Source organism: Hyperolius riggenbachi, chromosome 2 (genome assembly GCF_040937935.1).
Source record: "Hyperolius riggenbachi isolate aHypRig1 chromosome 2, aHypRig1.pri, whole genome shotgun sequence".
Lineage (NCBI taxonomy): Eukaryota > Metazoa > Chordata > Amphibia > Anura > Hyperoliidae > Hyperolius > Hyperolius riggenbachi.
This window is the reverse complement of record NC_090647.1, coordinates 516,494,010-516,508,024: the sequence shown is the minus strand read 5'-3', so window position 1 is coordinate 516,508,024 and position 14,015 is coordinate 516,494,010. Positions and strand designations below refer to the sequence as shown.

Below are 14,015 nucleotides of genomic sequence, written 5' to 3'. Positions count from 1 at the left end.
GTATATGATAACTCCAAATCATAACAGCAGAAAAAGTTTTGAAAGTTTTAAATGCAGGATTAGCATCTTTATCACTTAATACACTCAGACCAGTTGCTGTTGAAATTTGATTTTTATGGTGACAATACCGCTTTAACCCAAAATGCTAGTCTAGTAGCCTGTGTGCCTGTTTCCAAAGCTTCTTCAGATCATCTCACTGACAGTGTCTATGACTCACTGCTCCACATTTCAATGTTGCTTTTCTTCTTCATCAATTTGGGTGTTCCAGAGTAGAGGGGGTAAAACTGGCTAAAGGAACTTTCTCTCTTCAAGTTCAATTATAAAATCCAACATTCCGATTGACAAAATTCTGTATTCCAGTTGAAGAATTGATTCAAAGTTTTTATGTACGGCATCGTTTTTTGTACAATTCAATTGTAAAAATCTCATAGAATGGTTGCTTCTGAGGAAAAAATAGTACCTTTAATCGCCACCTTTAAAGCGGATCTGAACTCACAACTTACTCTCTGCTCTAAAAGAAAAGCAACAGCATAATTACCTTTAAAAAAACATTTCTTTGTTACAGCTGATACAAATCACGTAATACATCTGCAGTGTGTCTACTTCCTGCTTTTTTGGAAGCAGACATAGGGTTAACATCCTGTGTTTACAAAATAGCTGCTCTGCCGAGGCATCCAGCTGACACAGGTGAGAGACCAAATTACTCTGGTGATTAGTCACAGATAAGGGTGAATTGGAGAGGCTAAACTCTCTAAATACATACAGGGTACATTCTTTATGTTTGCCTTCTGTCCTGTGCAAGAGTTCAGGTCCACTTTAAAGAACAACAATAAAAAAAAACTGTCCTTCTTTAAACCCCTCATACCTTTAGAGCTTTTAGCCAACTACACTAGAAAGCTTTTCAGGGGTCTCTCATCACAGTCTGTGTGAAGGAAAAAAAAAACCTTTGTTTATAAGCTGTTTGTAACAGTTTGTGTCGATGTCAGGCTAGAGGCTAGAGCTATACCACATAGATAGGTTCCACTTCTCTTTCACTAGTCACAGAGGACTAATTTAGTGTAATTCAGTTAAAAAGAAAAAAATCATATTTAATTGATAACATTAAAAATATCCAACTTGCAATCATATCTATGGCCGTTACGATCGTATCTATGAAAAATCTGCAACAATGGTAGACCATTTTGTTGTGGAAAGGAGGAGAGTGAGCAAGGGTCAGAACTGCCTTGGACCTGAAACTGACGCTGAAAAAGGGCTAGTCACACAGGTTACCTATAGAGCTGGTCTGTCACCTTAAACATTACTAAAAACATCTTCAGGTAATAACTTTGATGGACAAAAATGTAAAAAAGGTGTACATTTACAAATGTTATACTCATTTAACAACTACACAGCATTCTACCAAAGTTTACTTTTTGATCAGTGTTTTTGGACAGTAGAAAAGATATGACCTCATTCTATGGAGTGGTCTTCCACTCTACCACGCTGATTCAGATTCATCCTCAGGCCAAGCCAAAACAACCCTCATTCCCACAGATTACATCGTGATGGCTGGTTTATGTCTGCTGCACTGCATGAAGCTGGGATTAGTTTTCCTCCCTGATATACACAATACTTACGGTGTCAAAAGGTCACAAGAGATATTTCGATCTTACCATTACTTTGTGCTGCTCCTAGTATAGACATTTACTCTACTATTACTGCACCCGGCATCAAAGCACAGGGCATGCTAATAGTTTACTTCATCTTGTGCTAGAACTTGTTTGGTGGGCTCACACATTTGGAAATCTTTATCTTTTGCAAAGCAAAAGATTGATTTTAGTGAAAAAGGCTTTTTCGAGTGTTCTTTATAAAATAAAACTGAGATCAAATAATAATTTTATTGAGTATAACCCTAAAATAAATATAACTCTCTCATGTAAAAAAAAAGGTGGGAGACACACGCCATATACAATGTAAATACAAACAGACGCAATGATTGGAAATTGTGTAAGGCCCATATTTCATGGAAAACAGTGCTAAGAAATGGAGAAATATTGGTGAACATGCACAAAACATGCACAAATCTTTGCTAAAGTTGCCATGCACATTATGTGTGAATTTGTTTAGCATTTATTGGCATCCAACAAAATATTACACATATTCTTTAAAAAATCATGGAGCATATGCAAAAATTTTGGTAAAGCTCTCACATTGTACCATTATTTGCGCTGTCACTAGAGTTGGGCCGAACGGTTCGCCTGCGAACGGTTCCATGCGAACTGGTTCGCGTTCGCGTCCCGCAAGCGAACCTTTGCGGAAGTTCGTTTCGCCCCATAATGCACATGGAGGGTCAACTTTGACCCTCTACATCACAGTCAGCAGGCCCAGTGTAGCCAATTAGGCTACACTAGCCCCTGGAGCCCCACCCCCCTTATATAAGGCAGGCAGCGGCGGCCATTACGGTCACTCGTGTGCCTGCATTAGTGAGAGTAGGGCGAGCTGCTGCAGACTGTCTCTCATAGGGAAAGATTAGTTAGGCTTAGCTTGTTCCTGGCTGCATACCTGTTCTGTGAACCCACCACTGCATACCTGTACTGTGAACCCACCACTGCATACCTGTTCAGTGAACCCAACACTGCATACCTGTTCTGTGAACCCACCACTGCATACCTGTTCAGTGAACCCAACACTGCATACCTGTTCTGTGAACCCACTACTGCATACCTGTACTGTGAACCCACCACTGCATACCTGTTCAGAGAACCCACCACTGCATACCTGTTCAGTGAACCCACCACTGCATACCTGTTCAGTGAATCTGCCACTGCATACCTGTTCTGTGAACCCACCACTGCATACCTGTTCAGTGAACCCACCACTGCATACCTGTTCTGTGAACCCACCACTGCATACCTGTTGTGTTCAGTGAACCTGCCACTGCATACCTGTTCTGTTCAGTGGACCCGCCACTGTATACCTGTTCAGTGAACCCGCCACTGCATACCTGTTGTGTTCAGTGAACCTGCCACTGCATACCTGTTCTGTGAACCCGCCACTGCATACCTGTTCTGTTCAGTGAACCTGCCACTGCATACCTGTTCTGTGAACCCGCCACTGCATACCTGTTCTGTTCAGTGAACCCGCCACTGCATACCTGTTGTGTTCAGTGAACCCGCCACTGTATACCTGTACTGTTCAGTGAACCCGCCACTGCATACCTGTACTGTTCAGTGAACCCGCCACTGCATACCTGTTCTGTTCAGTGAACCCGCCACTGCATACCTGTTGTGTTCAGTGAACCCGCCACTGTATACCTGTACTGTTCAGTGAACCCGCCACTGCATACCTGTACTGTTCAGTGAACCCGCCACTGCATACCTGTTGTGTTCAGTGTACCCGCCACTGCATACCTGTTGTGTTCAGTGAACCTGCCACTGCATACCTGTTCTGTTCAGTGGACCCGCCACTGTATACCTGTTCAGTGAACCCGCCACTGCATACCTGTTGTGTTCAGTGAACCTGCCACTGCATACCTGTTCTGTGAACCCGCCACTGCATACCTGTTCTGTTCAGTGAACCTGCCACTGCATACCTGTTCTGTGAACCCACCACTGCATACCTGTTCTGTTCAGTGAACCCGCCACTGCATACCTGTTCTGTTCAGTGAACCCGCGACTGCATACCTGTTCTGTTCAGTGAACCCGCCACTGTATACCTGTACTGTTCAGTGAACCCGCCACTGCATACCTGTTCTGTTCAGTGAACCCGCCACTGTATACCTGTACTGTTCAGTGAACCCGCCACTGCATACCTGTTCTGTTCAGTGGAGCCGCTACTGTATACCGGTTCTGTTCAGTGAACCCGCCACTGCATACCTGTTGTGTTCAGTGAACCCGTCACTGCATACCTGTTCTGTTCAGTGAACCTGCCACTGCATACCTGTTCTGTGAACCCGCCACTGTAAACCTGTACTGTTCAGTGAACCCGCCACTGCATACCTGTTCTGTTCAGTGAACCTGCCACTGCATACCTGTTCTGTGAACCCGCCACTGTATACCTGTTCTGTTCAGTGGACCCACCGCATCAGTGCGCATACCTGTGCAGTTAAGTGAACCCACCTACCTACGTGAGTGCACGCAGTGTGATATACCACTCCGTGCATACCCGATATGGACAAAACAGGTAGAGGAAGAGGTAGTGCCAGAGCCAGAGGAAGGCCACCTGGCAGGTCTGCGCGAGGTCGTGTAAATGTAATTTCGTGTGGACCTGGCCCACAGTACAGTGCTCGAAAGAAGGCACGTCCCATCACCTCCCAAGATTGTCAGGACGTGGTTGAGTATTTAGCGACACAGAACACCTCATCTTGCTCAGCCACCAGCGCTACTACTAGCACCACTTCTGCTGCATTTGACACTTCGCAAGAATTATTTAGTGTTGAAATCACTGATGCACAGCCATTGTTGTTACAGCCAGATGAATTTTCACCAGCTCATATGTCTGAGTTACGCGGCAACACTATGGATGTAACGTGTAAGGAGGATGAAGGACCTACTGATGGTGCATGTTTGGATTTGTCTGAGGCAAGCGAAGCTGGGCAGGATGATTACGATGATGACGATGATAGGGATCCTCTGTATGTTCCCAATAGAGGAGATGAAGAGGGGGACAGTTCAGAGGGGGAGTCAGAGAGTAGTAGGAGGAGAGAAGTTGCTGAAAGAAGCTGGGGCAGCTCTTTATCAGAAACAGCTGGTGGCAGTGTCCGGCACCATGTATCGCCACCTATGTACAGCCAGCCAACTTGCCCTTCAGCATCAGCTGCTGAGGTCCCCATAGTGCCCACATCCCAGGGTGGCTCAGCGGTGTGGAAATTTTTTAATGTGTGTGCCTCAGATCGGAGCAAAGCCATCTGTTCGCTCTGCCAACAAAAATTGAGCCGTGGAAAGGCCAACACTCACGTAGGGACAAGTGCCTTACGAAGGCACCTGGAGAAAAGGCACAAACAGCAATGGGATGGCCACCTGAGCAAAAGCAGCAGCAGCACACAAAAGAAAAGTCACCCTCCTTCTCCTCTTCCTCCTCAGGTGCATCATCTGCTTCTGCCGCTTTCTCCCTTCCACCTTCACAGGCACCCTCCTCCACTCCGCCTCTGCCCTTGAGCGGTTCCTGCTCCTCTGCCCACAGCAGCAGTCAGGTGTCCGTGAAGGAAATGTTTGAGCGGAAGAAGCCAATTTCGGCCAGTCACCCCCTTGCCCCGCGTCTGACAGCTGGCGTGGCGGAACTGTTAGCTCGCCAGCTGTTACCATACCGGCTGGTGGACTCTGAGGCCTTCCGTAAATTTGTGGCCATCGGAACACCGCAGTGGAAGATGCCAGGCCGCACTTATTTTTCGAGAAAGGCCATACCCCAACTGCACCGTGAAGTTGAGAGGCAAGTGGTGTCATCTCTTGCGAAGAGCGTTGGGTCAAGGGTACACCTGACCACGGATGCCTGGTCTGCCAAGCACATTACGTACACAGCCCATTGGGTCAACCTGGTGGTGAACGATGGCAAGCAGGGCGCAGCGGACCAAATTGTGACACCTCCACGGCTTGCAGGCAGGCCTCCTGCCACCTCCTCTCCTCCTGCTACATGCTCTTCGCTGTCCTCCTCCTCCTTGGCTGAGTGGCAGTTCTCTCCAGCTACACAGCCACCCCAGCTCCGCAGGGCCTATGCTGCATGCCAGGTACGACGGTGTCACGCCATCTTAGACATGTCTTGTCTTAAAGCGGAGAGTCACACTGGAGCAGCTCTCCTGGCTGCTCTTAAGAAACAGGTGGATGAGTGGCTGACCCCGCACCACCTGGAGATAGGCAACGTGGTGTGCGACAACGGCAGCAATCTGCTTGCCGCTTTGCATATGGGGAAGCTGACACACATACCCTGCATGGCACATGTCATGAATCTAGTTGTTCAAAGATTTGTGGCAAAGTACCCTGGCTTAGCGGATGTTCTGAAGCAGGCCAGGAAGGTCTGTGGGCATTTGAGGCGGTCTTACACAGCCATGGCACGCTTTGCGGAAATTCAGCGGAAAAACAACATGCCGGTGAGACGCCTCATTTGCGATAGCCCGACTCGCTGGAATTCGACCCTGCTCATGTTCTCCCGCCTGCTAGAACAGAAGAAAGCCGTCACCCACTACCTCTACAACTACAGTAGAATGAAACAGTCTGGGAAGATGGGGATGTTCTGGCCCGACAACTGGACACTGATGAAAAATGCATGCAGGCTCATGCGGCCGTTTGAGGAGGTGACCAACCTGGTGAGCCGCAGTGAGGGCACCATCAGCGACTTGATTCCCTACGCTTACTTCTTGGAGCGTGCTGTGCCTAGAGGGGCGGATGAAGCTGCGAATGAGCGTGACCAGGAACCGTTACGGCAGGAACAGGCATGGGACCAATTTTCATCAGACCCAGCTGTTTCCTCAACACCTGCAGCAGCACAAAGGGGGGAGGAGGAGGAAGAAGAGAAGTCGTGTGCAGAAGATGAGTCAGACTCAGAGGATGATGAGCAAGGTGTTTCTTTGGGGGAGGAGGAGGAGGAGGGGACGGCGGCAGGAGAACACCCGCAGCAGGCGTCGCCGGGGGCTTGTGCTGCTCAACCTTCCCGTGGTATTGTTCGCGGCTGGGGGGAGGAGGTTGACTTACGTGACGTCACTGAGGAAGAGCAAGAGGAGATGGAGGGTACTGGATCCGACTTTGTGCAGATGTCGTCTTTTATGCTGTCCTGCCTGTTGAGGGACCCCCGTATAAAAAACCTCAAGGGGAATGAGCTGTACTGGGTGGCAACACTACTAGACCCTCGGTACAGGCACAAAGTGGCGGACCTGTTACCAACTCACCTGAAGGTGGAAAAGATGCAGTACATGCAGAACCAGCTGTCAACTATGCTTTACAATGCCTTTAAAGGGACTCCGAGCAGTGCAGAAACTATGGAAAGATGCATATCATTTTAAAGCTCTCTTTCTCCTCTTTCCAATGATCTATAAACCACCACCCTACGCCTTTTAGTTTTCGATATTTTCGCGATCGAAATGGCCGCGGCCGCAACTTCTATCGCGAAAATAGAGAAAACTAAAAGGCGTAGGGCGACGATTTAGGTGTCGTCAGAAAGAGGAGAAAGAGAGCTTTAAAATGATATCCATCTTCCCATAGTTATCTTGTATTACACAGGGCGACTTTTTCCTAAAGTCAGCAGCTCCATTCTGCTGAATGGAGCTGCTGACTTTGAGAAAAAGTCGCCTTGTGTAATACAATATAACTATGAAAAGATGGATATAATTTTAAAGCTCTCTTTCTCCTCTTTCTGACGACACCTAAATCGTCGCCCTACGCCTTTTAGTTTTCTCTATTTTCGCGATAGAAGTTGCGGCCGCGGCAATTGTGATCGCGAAAATATCGAAAACTAAAAGGCGTAGGGTGGTGGTTTATAGATCATTGGAAAGAGGAGAAAGAGAGCTTTAAAATGATATGCATCTTTCCATAGTTTCTGCACTGCTCGGAGTCCCTTTAAGGGTGATGTGACAGCACAACGCCAGCAAGGTACCACTGCCACTAATCCTCCTCCTGTGTCCACGCAGTCAAAGACAGGACGCTCCAGCGATCTCATGGTGATGTCGGACATGCGGACGTTCTTTAGTCCAATGCCTCGCCGTAGCCCTTCCGGATCCACCCTCCACCAACACCTGGAACGGCAGGTAGCCTACTACGTGGCTTTAAGTGTGGATGTAGACACTGCTGTGAACAGCGATGAGGAACCCTTGAACTACTGGGTGCGCAGGCTTGACCTGTGGCCAGAGCTGTCCCAATTTGCCATCCAACTTCTCTCCTGCCCTGCCGCAAGCGTCCTGTCAGAAAGGACCTTCAGCGCAGCTGGAGGCATTGTCACTGAGAAGAGAAGTCGCCTAAGTCACAAAAGTGTTAAGTACCTCACCTTTATCAAAATGAATGAGGCATGGATCCCGGAGGGCTGCTGCTCGCCCCAAGACTAAGTCAGTCCCCGCATACACAGCATCTCTGCCTGCACGCCGTGTGACTGGCTGCCTGGCCTGCCCCAAGAAGACTAAGTCGCTCCCAGTCCCTCCACACAGCATGTCTGCCTGCAGGCCGCTTGACTACCTTCTCCGCCACCACCAACAGGGTCCGGGACTCCAGGCGGATTGCTGAATTTTTTAGGCCGCTGCTAGCAGCGGCCGCTGTAATAATTTTTCTGGTGCGTGTACATGACTGCCTAATTTTTCTGGCTGCACTGCGGGCAGCTGCAACAACAAAAGAAAAGGCATGTACATGCGCCCATTCCCCTTTGTGATCATTACCTTGCCGTGGTGAAGGGGCTTGCGTATCACAATGAAGCAATGACCAGCGCCTAGATGAGTGTCTCGGGGGGCACACAAAAGATAATAAGGTCGTTGCTTCATTGTGGTCAGACCAAATTTGATCAGCTGGACAGTCACTGTTCTGTCATTCAGCTACATCAGCCAGGCGACCATATGGGCTGTAAAGCCACTAAAACCTGCACTCTCGCCATGGTGCGCACCAGTCCAGCACGGCCGTCACTACACAAACAGCTGTTTGCGGTGCGTTACACGGTGAGTTTGGTGTGTCAGTGTGAAGCAGTACTTTAATTACACTACCTGATTGATGTATACACATGCAAGATGTTTTAAAGCACTTTAGGCCTGTCATTTAGCATTCAATGTGATTTCTGCCCTTAAAACGCTGCTTTGCGTCAAATTCAGATTTTTCCCGGGGACTTTTGGCGTGTATCCCACTCCGCCATGCCCCCCTCCAGGTGTTAGACCCCTTGAAACATCTTTTCCATCACTTTTGTGGCCAGCATAATTTTTTTTTTTCAAAGTTCGCATCCCCATTGAAGTCTATTGCGGTTCGCGAACTTTAACGCGAACCGAACCTTCCGCGGAAGTTCGCGAACCTAAAATTGGAGGTTCGGCCCAACTCTAGCTGTCACAGTATTGTGCATTGTGCAATTAGTTAGCGTTGATTAGTTTTAATTCTAGGCTGTGTCGCTGGCCTGCTGTGCCCTGTATGTTTTCTCCCTGGAGACAGAAGTGAGAGGACACAAGGGCAAGGGGCAGGGTATGGTGGTGGTGGCGGAGGGAGCTGGCGGAATGCAGATGCTAAAACTTGTGCTGTCTTTCTTCGGGACTAGACTGACCAGGTCCTGTCATTTCGCGCTCTGGCCACCCAAAGTCCGAAAACATAAGCTGAACACTGTTTCTTTACATATTGGTCGCAGTAGCCAGCCACTTCCGAAGTGGCCACTGGCCAAACTTCAAGTTCTGGCTGTAACATGTACATAGTGGAGAGTAGTATGCTAAAATGGATAACAATTAAGTGCATAACAAAAAAAGTTGTTCAATAGTTACAATAAAGCACATCTTTGCTACAACTCTTACTATTTAAAGCGGAATATAACCCTGAATTTCAACTTTGCTCTAAAACATTATTTACAGCATATTATATGTAACCAGCATTTTTTTTTTACTAGACCAGCATTGGAAGGGTTACACACAGAGCTTTAAAGTTCCTGGAGAGAACTGCTCCCAGCAGCCGAAGTTTAGATAGATACATTTAAGCAAAACAAAATGTAACAAGTGTGGAATGTGACTCACTCTCTCTGACTGTGCAGGAGCTGGAAGACAGCCAAAGAGTGTGTAACATTCCTCACTTGTTACATTGTGTTTACTTAAATGTATCTATCTAAACTTCGGCTGCGGGGAGCAGTTCTCTCCAGGAACTTTAAAGCTCTGTGTGTAACCCTTCCAATGCTGGTCTAGTAAAAAAAAATGCTGGTTGCATGTAATATGCTGTAAATAATGTTTTAGAGCAAAGTTGAAATGCAGGGTTATATTCCGCTTTAACATCCACACCTCGTACTTCAAAAGCCAAAAAAAATCATCCACATCTACGTACTTTTTGCTTCTTTATCAGTGTTAAAACTTCCCTCCCAAGTTTCTATTCTTGCCTATGTTCCAGTCTCCCACATTCTGCCAGTCTCCTATGCTGACTGTTTCTGAGACTCACACAAATGATTGTTAGAGTTTATAGATACACCAATACAAGTTTGTATTTTGCTATGTTTATTTTCTTCTCTAGCAGAATAAAAAATTAAAGACATAAAAGCCTTCTCTGAAGTTTTGCCTCCCTTAGGCCAACTATGCCCGGGGCTAAATTCAGCCATCAGCATCCAAACACTTCATCATCCGGTACCAAAACTGTGTAAAACGTTACCACACATAGTAACACGTGCTGAATAATGCTTTCTATGCTTGTTAACAGATTACATACAGCCAATGTGTTTACCGGAGAGTGTGCAGAGTTTTCCAACTGGGTTGAATTGTTCGATTGCTGGATGGGGGCGAACAGAAAGTGGAGGTAAAGTAATAGTCATGCTATTAGTACTGTGCCATAGAAGCCCAGGGGATGTATTCACTTTTGAAAAGGTTGCTAGGCCCTGGTATTTTTTTTATTATTATTGTGAAACTTTATTTATAAAGTGCTTACATATTATTCAGTGCTGTACAATATATAGAGGGAAATTACAGCATCACACACAGTGATACACAGGGACGGTACAGCGATCAACAATAGTACACACAATAGTGGTGTAACTGTGTAGGGATACGTATAGTAGACGAGTCACTGAGTCCATTTGGTGGCAGAGAAGAGTACATGGGTAGGAGGGCCATGCCAAATAGGCTCACAATCTAAGGTGTGGGAGAGAGGGAAACATAAGGTGGGCAGGGGGGTGGTCTATCCAAGGGAGGGGATTAGATATCAGGATGGATTGTAAACAATCGTGAACAGATTGGTCTTTAAGGCCTGTTTAAATGAGTTAAAGGTGGGGGCAAGCCTAATGGGTGAAAGGGAGGGAGTTCCATAGAGTAAGGGCTGCTCTGGAGATGTCCTGGAGACTCACAAGTGAGCAGTTGGTGGGAGGGGTTGACATCTGTATAGTGTTAGAGGAGTGGAGAGTGGGCTGGGGGCCCAATTTTGGATGAGATCTGAGCCGTATGAATGGGGGGGGGGGGGGGGTATGGTGGATGGATTTGTATGCCAGGCAGAGCAGTTTAAATTGAAATGTAAGTTGTACTAATTGCCCAGCACACGCTGCCTACTCAGAGTAAGTAAGAGTAAAATTACCTTGCGCCCTCTGCGCACAACGACTTTACAGACAGAGCCTACACCACCGAGTCTCTGCTTTTATCTTGTGGGTTACATAATATTCAAGTCTAATTACAATTTCTTGTTATCATTATGAATCCACTGAAACTTATTATATGGATATACATTTGGACGTAGTAGACTTCATTAATCACTTGCGTACCAGTAGTCTCAGGCCCCTTAAGAACCAGAGCTGTAAGTACCAAAAGCTGGGCCTACCGATGTATCGCTGTTCACGCTGCTCACCCACTGCTGCACGCACCAGCGCTACAATGGCAGAGCTCTATGAGCCAGTCAGAAGCTGATTTCATTGACTCCTGACCCTGTGATCAATGAGAGCCAATGAAATTGACATCTACGCCCTGGCAGGAATAAGCATCCATAAGCAAGGCGTACATTTCAATTGCCGTGGTCTGGAAGGGGTTAATTCACCACAAGAGCTAAACAATGACATGCAAATAAGATCAACTTGCATGCGGATTTTATACTCCCCAAAACACTAAATTTTACTTCCTCTCCATAATCTGGCTATTGGTGTTGCGTTTCCGTAAGAGGCAATAGCCAGCAACAACAACCTCGCTATTCATACCGTCTTGAAGCTGAATTTCCTGGTGGCTATAATTCCCTAGAAGAGCAATCGTCAGAGAACATTTCTAGGAATAAATGATTTGTGGCTGTGATTTATCTCTGATGCTCTGTCACTTGTGTGACAGTGGCTGACTTATACCTCAGCTGGCTGTTCAACAAAGTAGGATACCTGCAGCCCAACAGGTCCTCATTAGCCAGAGGAGGTCATAAAGGATTTTGGTAATGTGACAGTGCTGCCTCCCCACATTTGTCAGTGTCTCAATCTCTTTATCAGTACAGAAGGCGGAAAATGACATCATGGAATTATCTGAACTCCCACTACCCAGACTTGGTGAAAATAAATCAGAAGCTAGACATATTTGGGCTCAGAAGTAGCTGGTTTTAGTAATTAGGTGAAACAGGGGTGGTTCAGTAACAGGGTAGCTTATGTGCAATTATTTATTTATTTATATAGCACCAACATCTTCCATAGCACTGTACACAGTACAAGACAAAAAGTGGGGAGCATGTATACATATTATTATTAGAAGGGTGTGTGCAGCCCATGCTCCCTCCACTTTAATGGCTCGCTGTTCCCAGGTAACACAAACATTTGCATGTCATTTTCTGGTAGTTTAAAATAGAAGTTAGGGTCCCTTCCAATAGGAGGACCTCACTGCAGTGGAAGGATCTAGTACGGATTATTTTTCATGCAAACTGTTTTGGAAGCTAACATCATCGATGAGTGTAATTGTAGCATCAGTGTGAGATGCAATTGGGTGTATTTATGCTTTTAAGAGGCTCTGCATGCCTTCTTGCTGCTTGTTTTTGGATGAAGCTGCCATTTCTCCATATTATTATTTTATTATTTCGTATTTATTTAATGCCAACATCATCTGCAACGCTTTAGAGAGTACATATTGAAGTACATATCTAAGTCACTAACTGTCCCACAGAGCACACAATCTTATCCCTACCATAGTCATATGTCCGTTATAGACTATGGCCAATTTAGGGATAAGCCAATTAACCTGTAATTTTGTTTTTGGGGTGTAAGAGGAAACCGGCGAGTGTGGAGGAAACCCATGTAGACACGGGAAGGGCATAAAAAATTTGAGCCACAGACCCAGCTTGTAAGGCAAGAGTGCTATCCACTACCCCCCCATGCTGCCTACATATACACACTTAGGACATCCAGCAATACAAATACAAATAGATACATTGTTCATGTTTGGTTTGAGACATCACCAATACTGGTGCTTGTTCATATGATAAATGCTGCTTGTTCATATGATAAATTACATCAGAATAAGAAACACCGGGAGAAGGTCCCTGCCCTTGCGAGCTTACAATCTAGAGGGTAGTGGGTGGGAGACATTAAAGAAGGAAACACAGGGGTTATCGGATGAGGCAATGCAACCTATAGCAAATTGTAGGCTTGTCTGAATAGGTGTATTTTGAGAGAATGCTTGAAGGTCTCCAGGCTTGAAGCATGGCAGACAGGCTGTGGGAGGGCCAGGGCCGGATTTAAGCCAAGCCCACTTAGGCCATGCCTTGGCTACCACAGGATCAAGGGCGGGTGGGTCGCAGGCTATACTGGGGGGGGTGTCATCTGGCTACCTATACTGGCTATACTGGGGGGGGGGGTGGCATCAGGCTATCTATAAGGAAGAGGGGAAGGTCATCTGGATTTTTAGACTGAAGGAAAGGGGGGGGGGGGCATCAGGCTACCTATACTAAGGGAAGGGGGTTCATCAGACTATCTAAACTGGAGGAGGGTGGGGTTATCTGCCAACCCATACTGGTAGTGGGGGGGCGCGGGTCATCTGGCTGCTTATACTAGAGGGAAGGGTAAATGGGTTAGGCATCCTTGAAGAGGTGAGTGTTGAGGGCTTGTTTGAAGGTGTTAAAGGAGGAGGCAAGTCTGCTGAGCAGAGGGAGAGAATTCCACGGGATGGTGGCAGCTCTAGTGAAGTCCTATAGTTGTGCATGGGCGTGCGATATGCATGGGGTGGTTAGGAGGAGGTTGTTGGAGGAGCAAAGTGGGCGGCCAGGTGTGTTTCTGCTGACGAGGTGAGAGATGTAGGTCAGGCAGGACTTTTGTATAAATTTGTAGATAGTTATGATGAAAAATATTGTCTGGTAGGCTTAGTCAGATAGTCAGTAGGATAAGTGTATATATATATATATATATATATATATATATATATATATATATATATATATATATATATATATATATATATATAC

At 46.4% G+C, this 14,015-nt stretch overlaps 1 protein-coding gene across 1 annotated transcript in view; it reads left to right on the top strand.

Moving 5' to 3' along the window:
• The window catches only part of LOC137547228 (enteropeptidase-like), a 110,387-nt gene that overhangs the window by 68,850 nt on the left and 27,522 nt on the right, over positions 1-14,015 (top strand). The window contains exon 6 of the mRNA XM_068270574.1: positions 10,314-10,409. Coding sequence (XP_068126675.1) covers positions 10,314-10,409 — 96 coding nt within the window. The remainder of the gene's footprint in view (positions 1-10,313; positions 10,410-14,015) is intronic.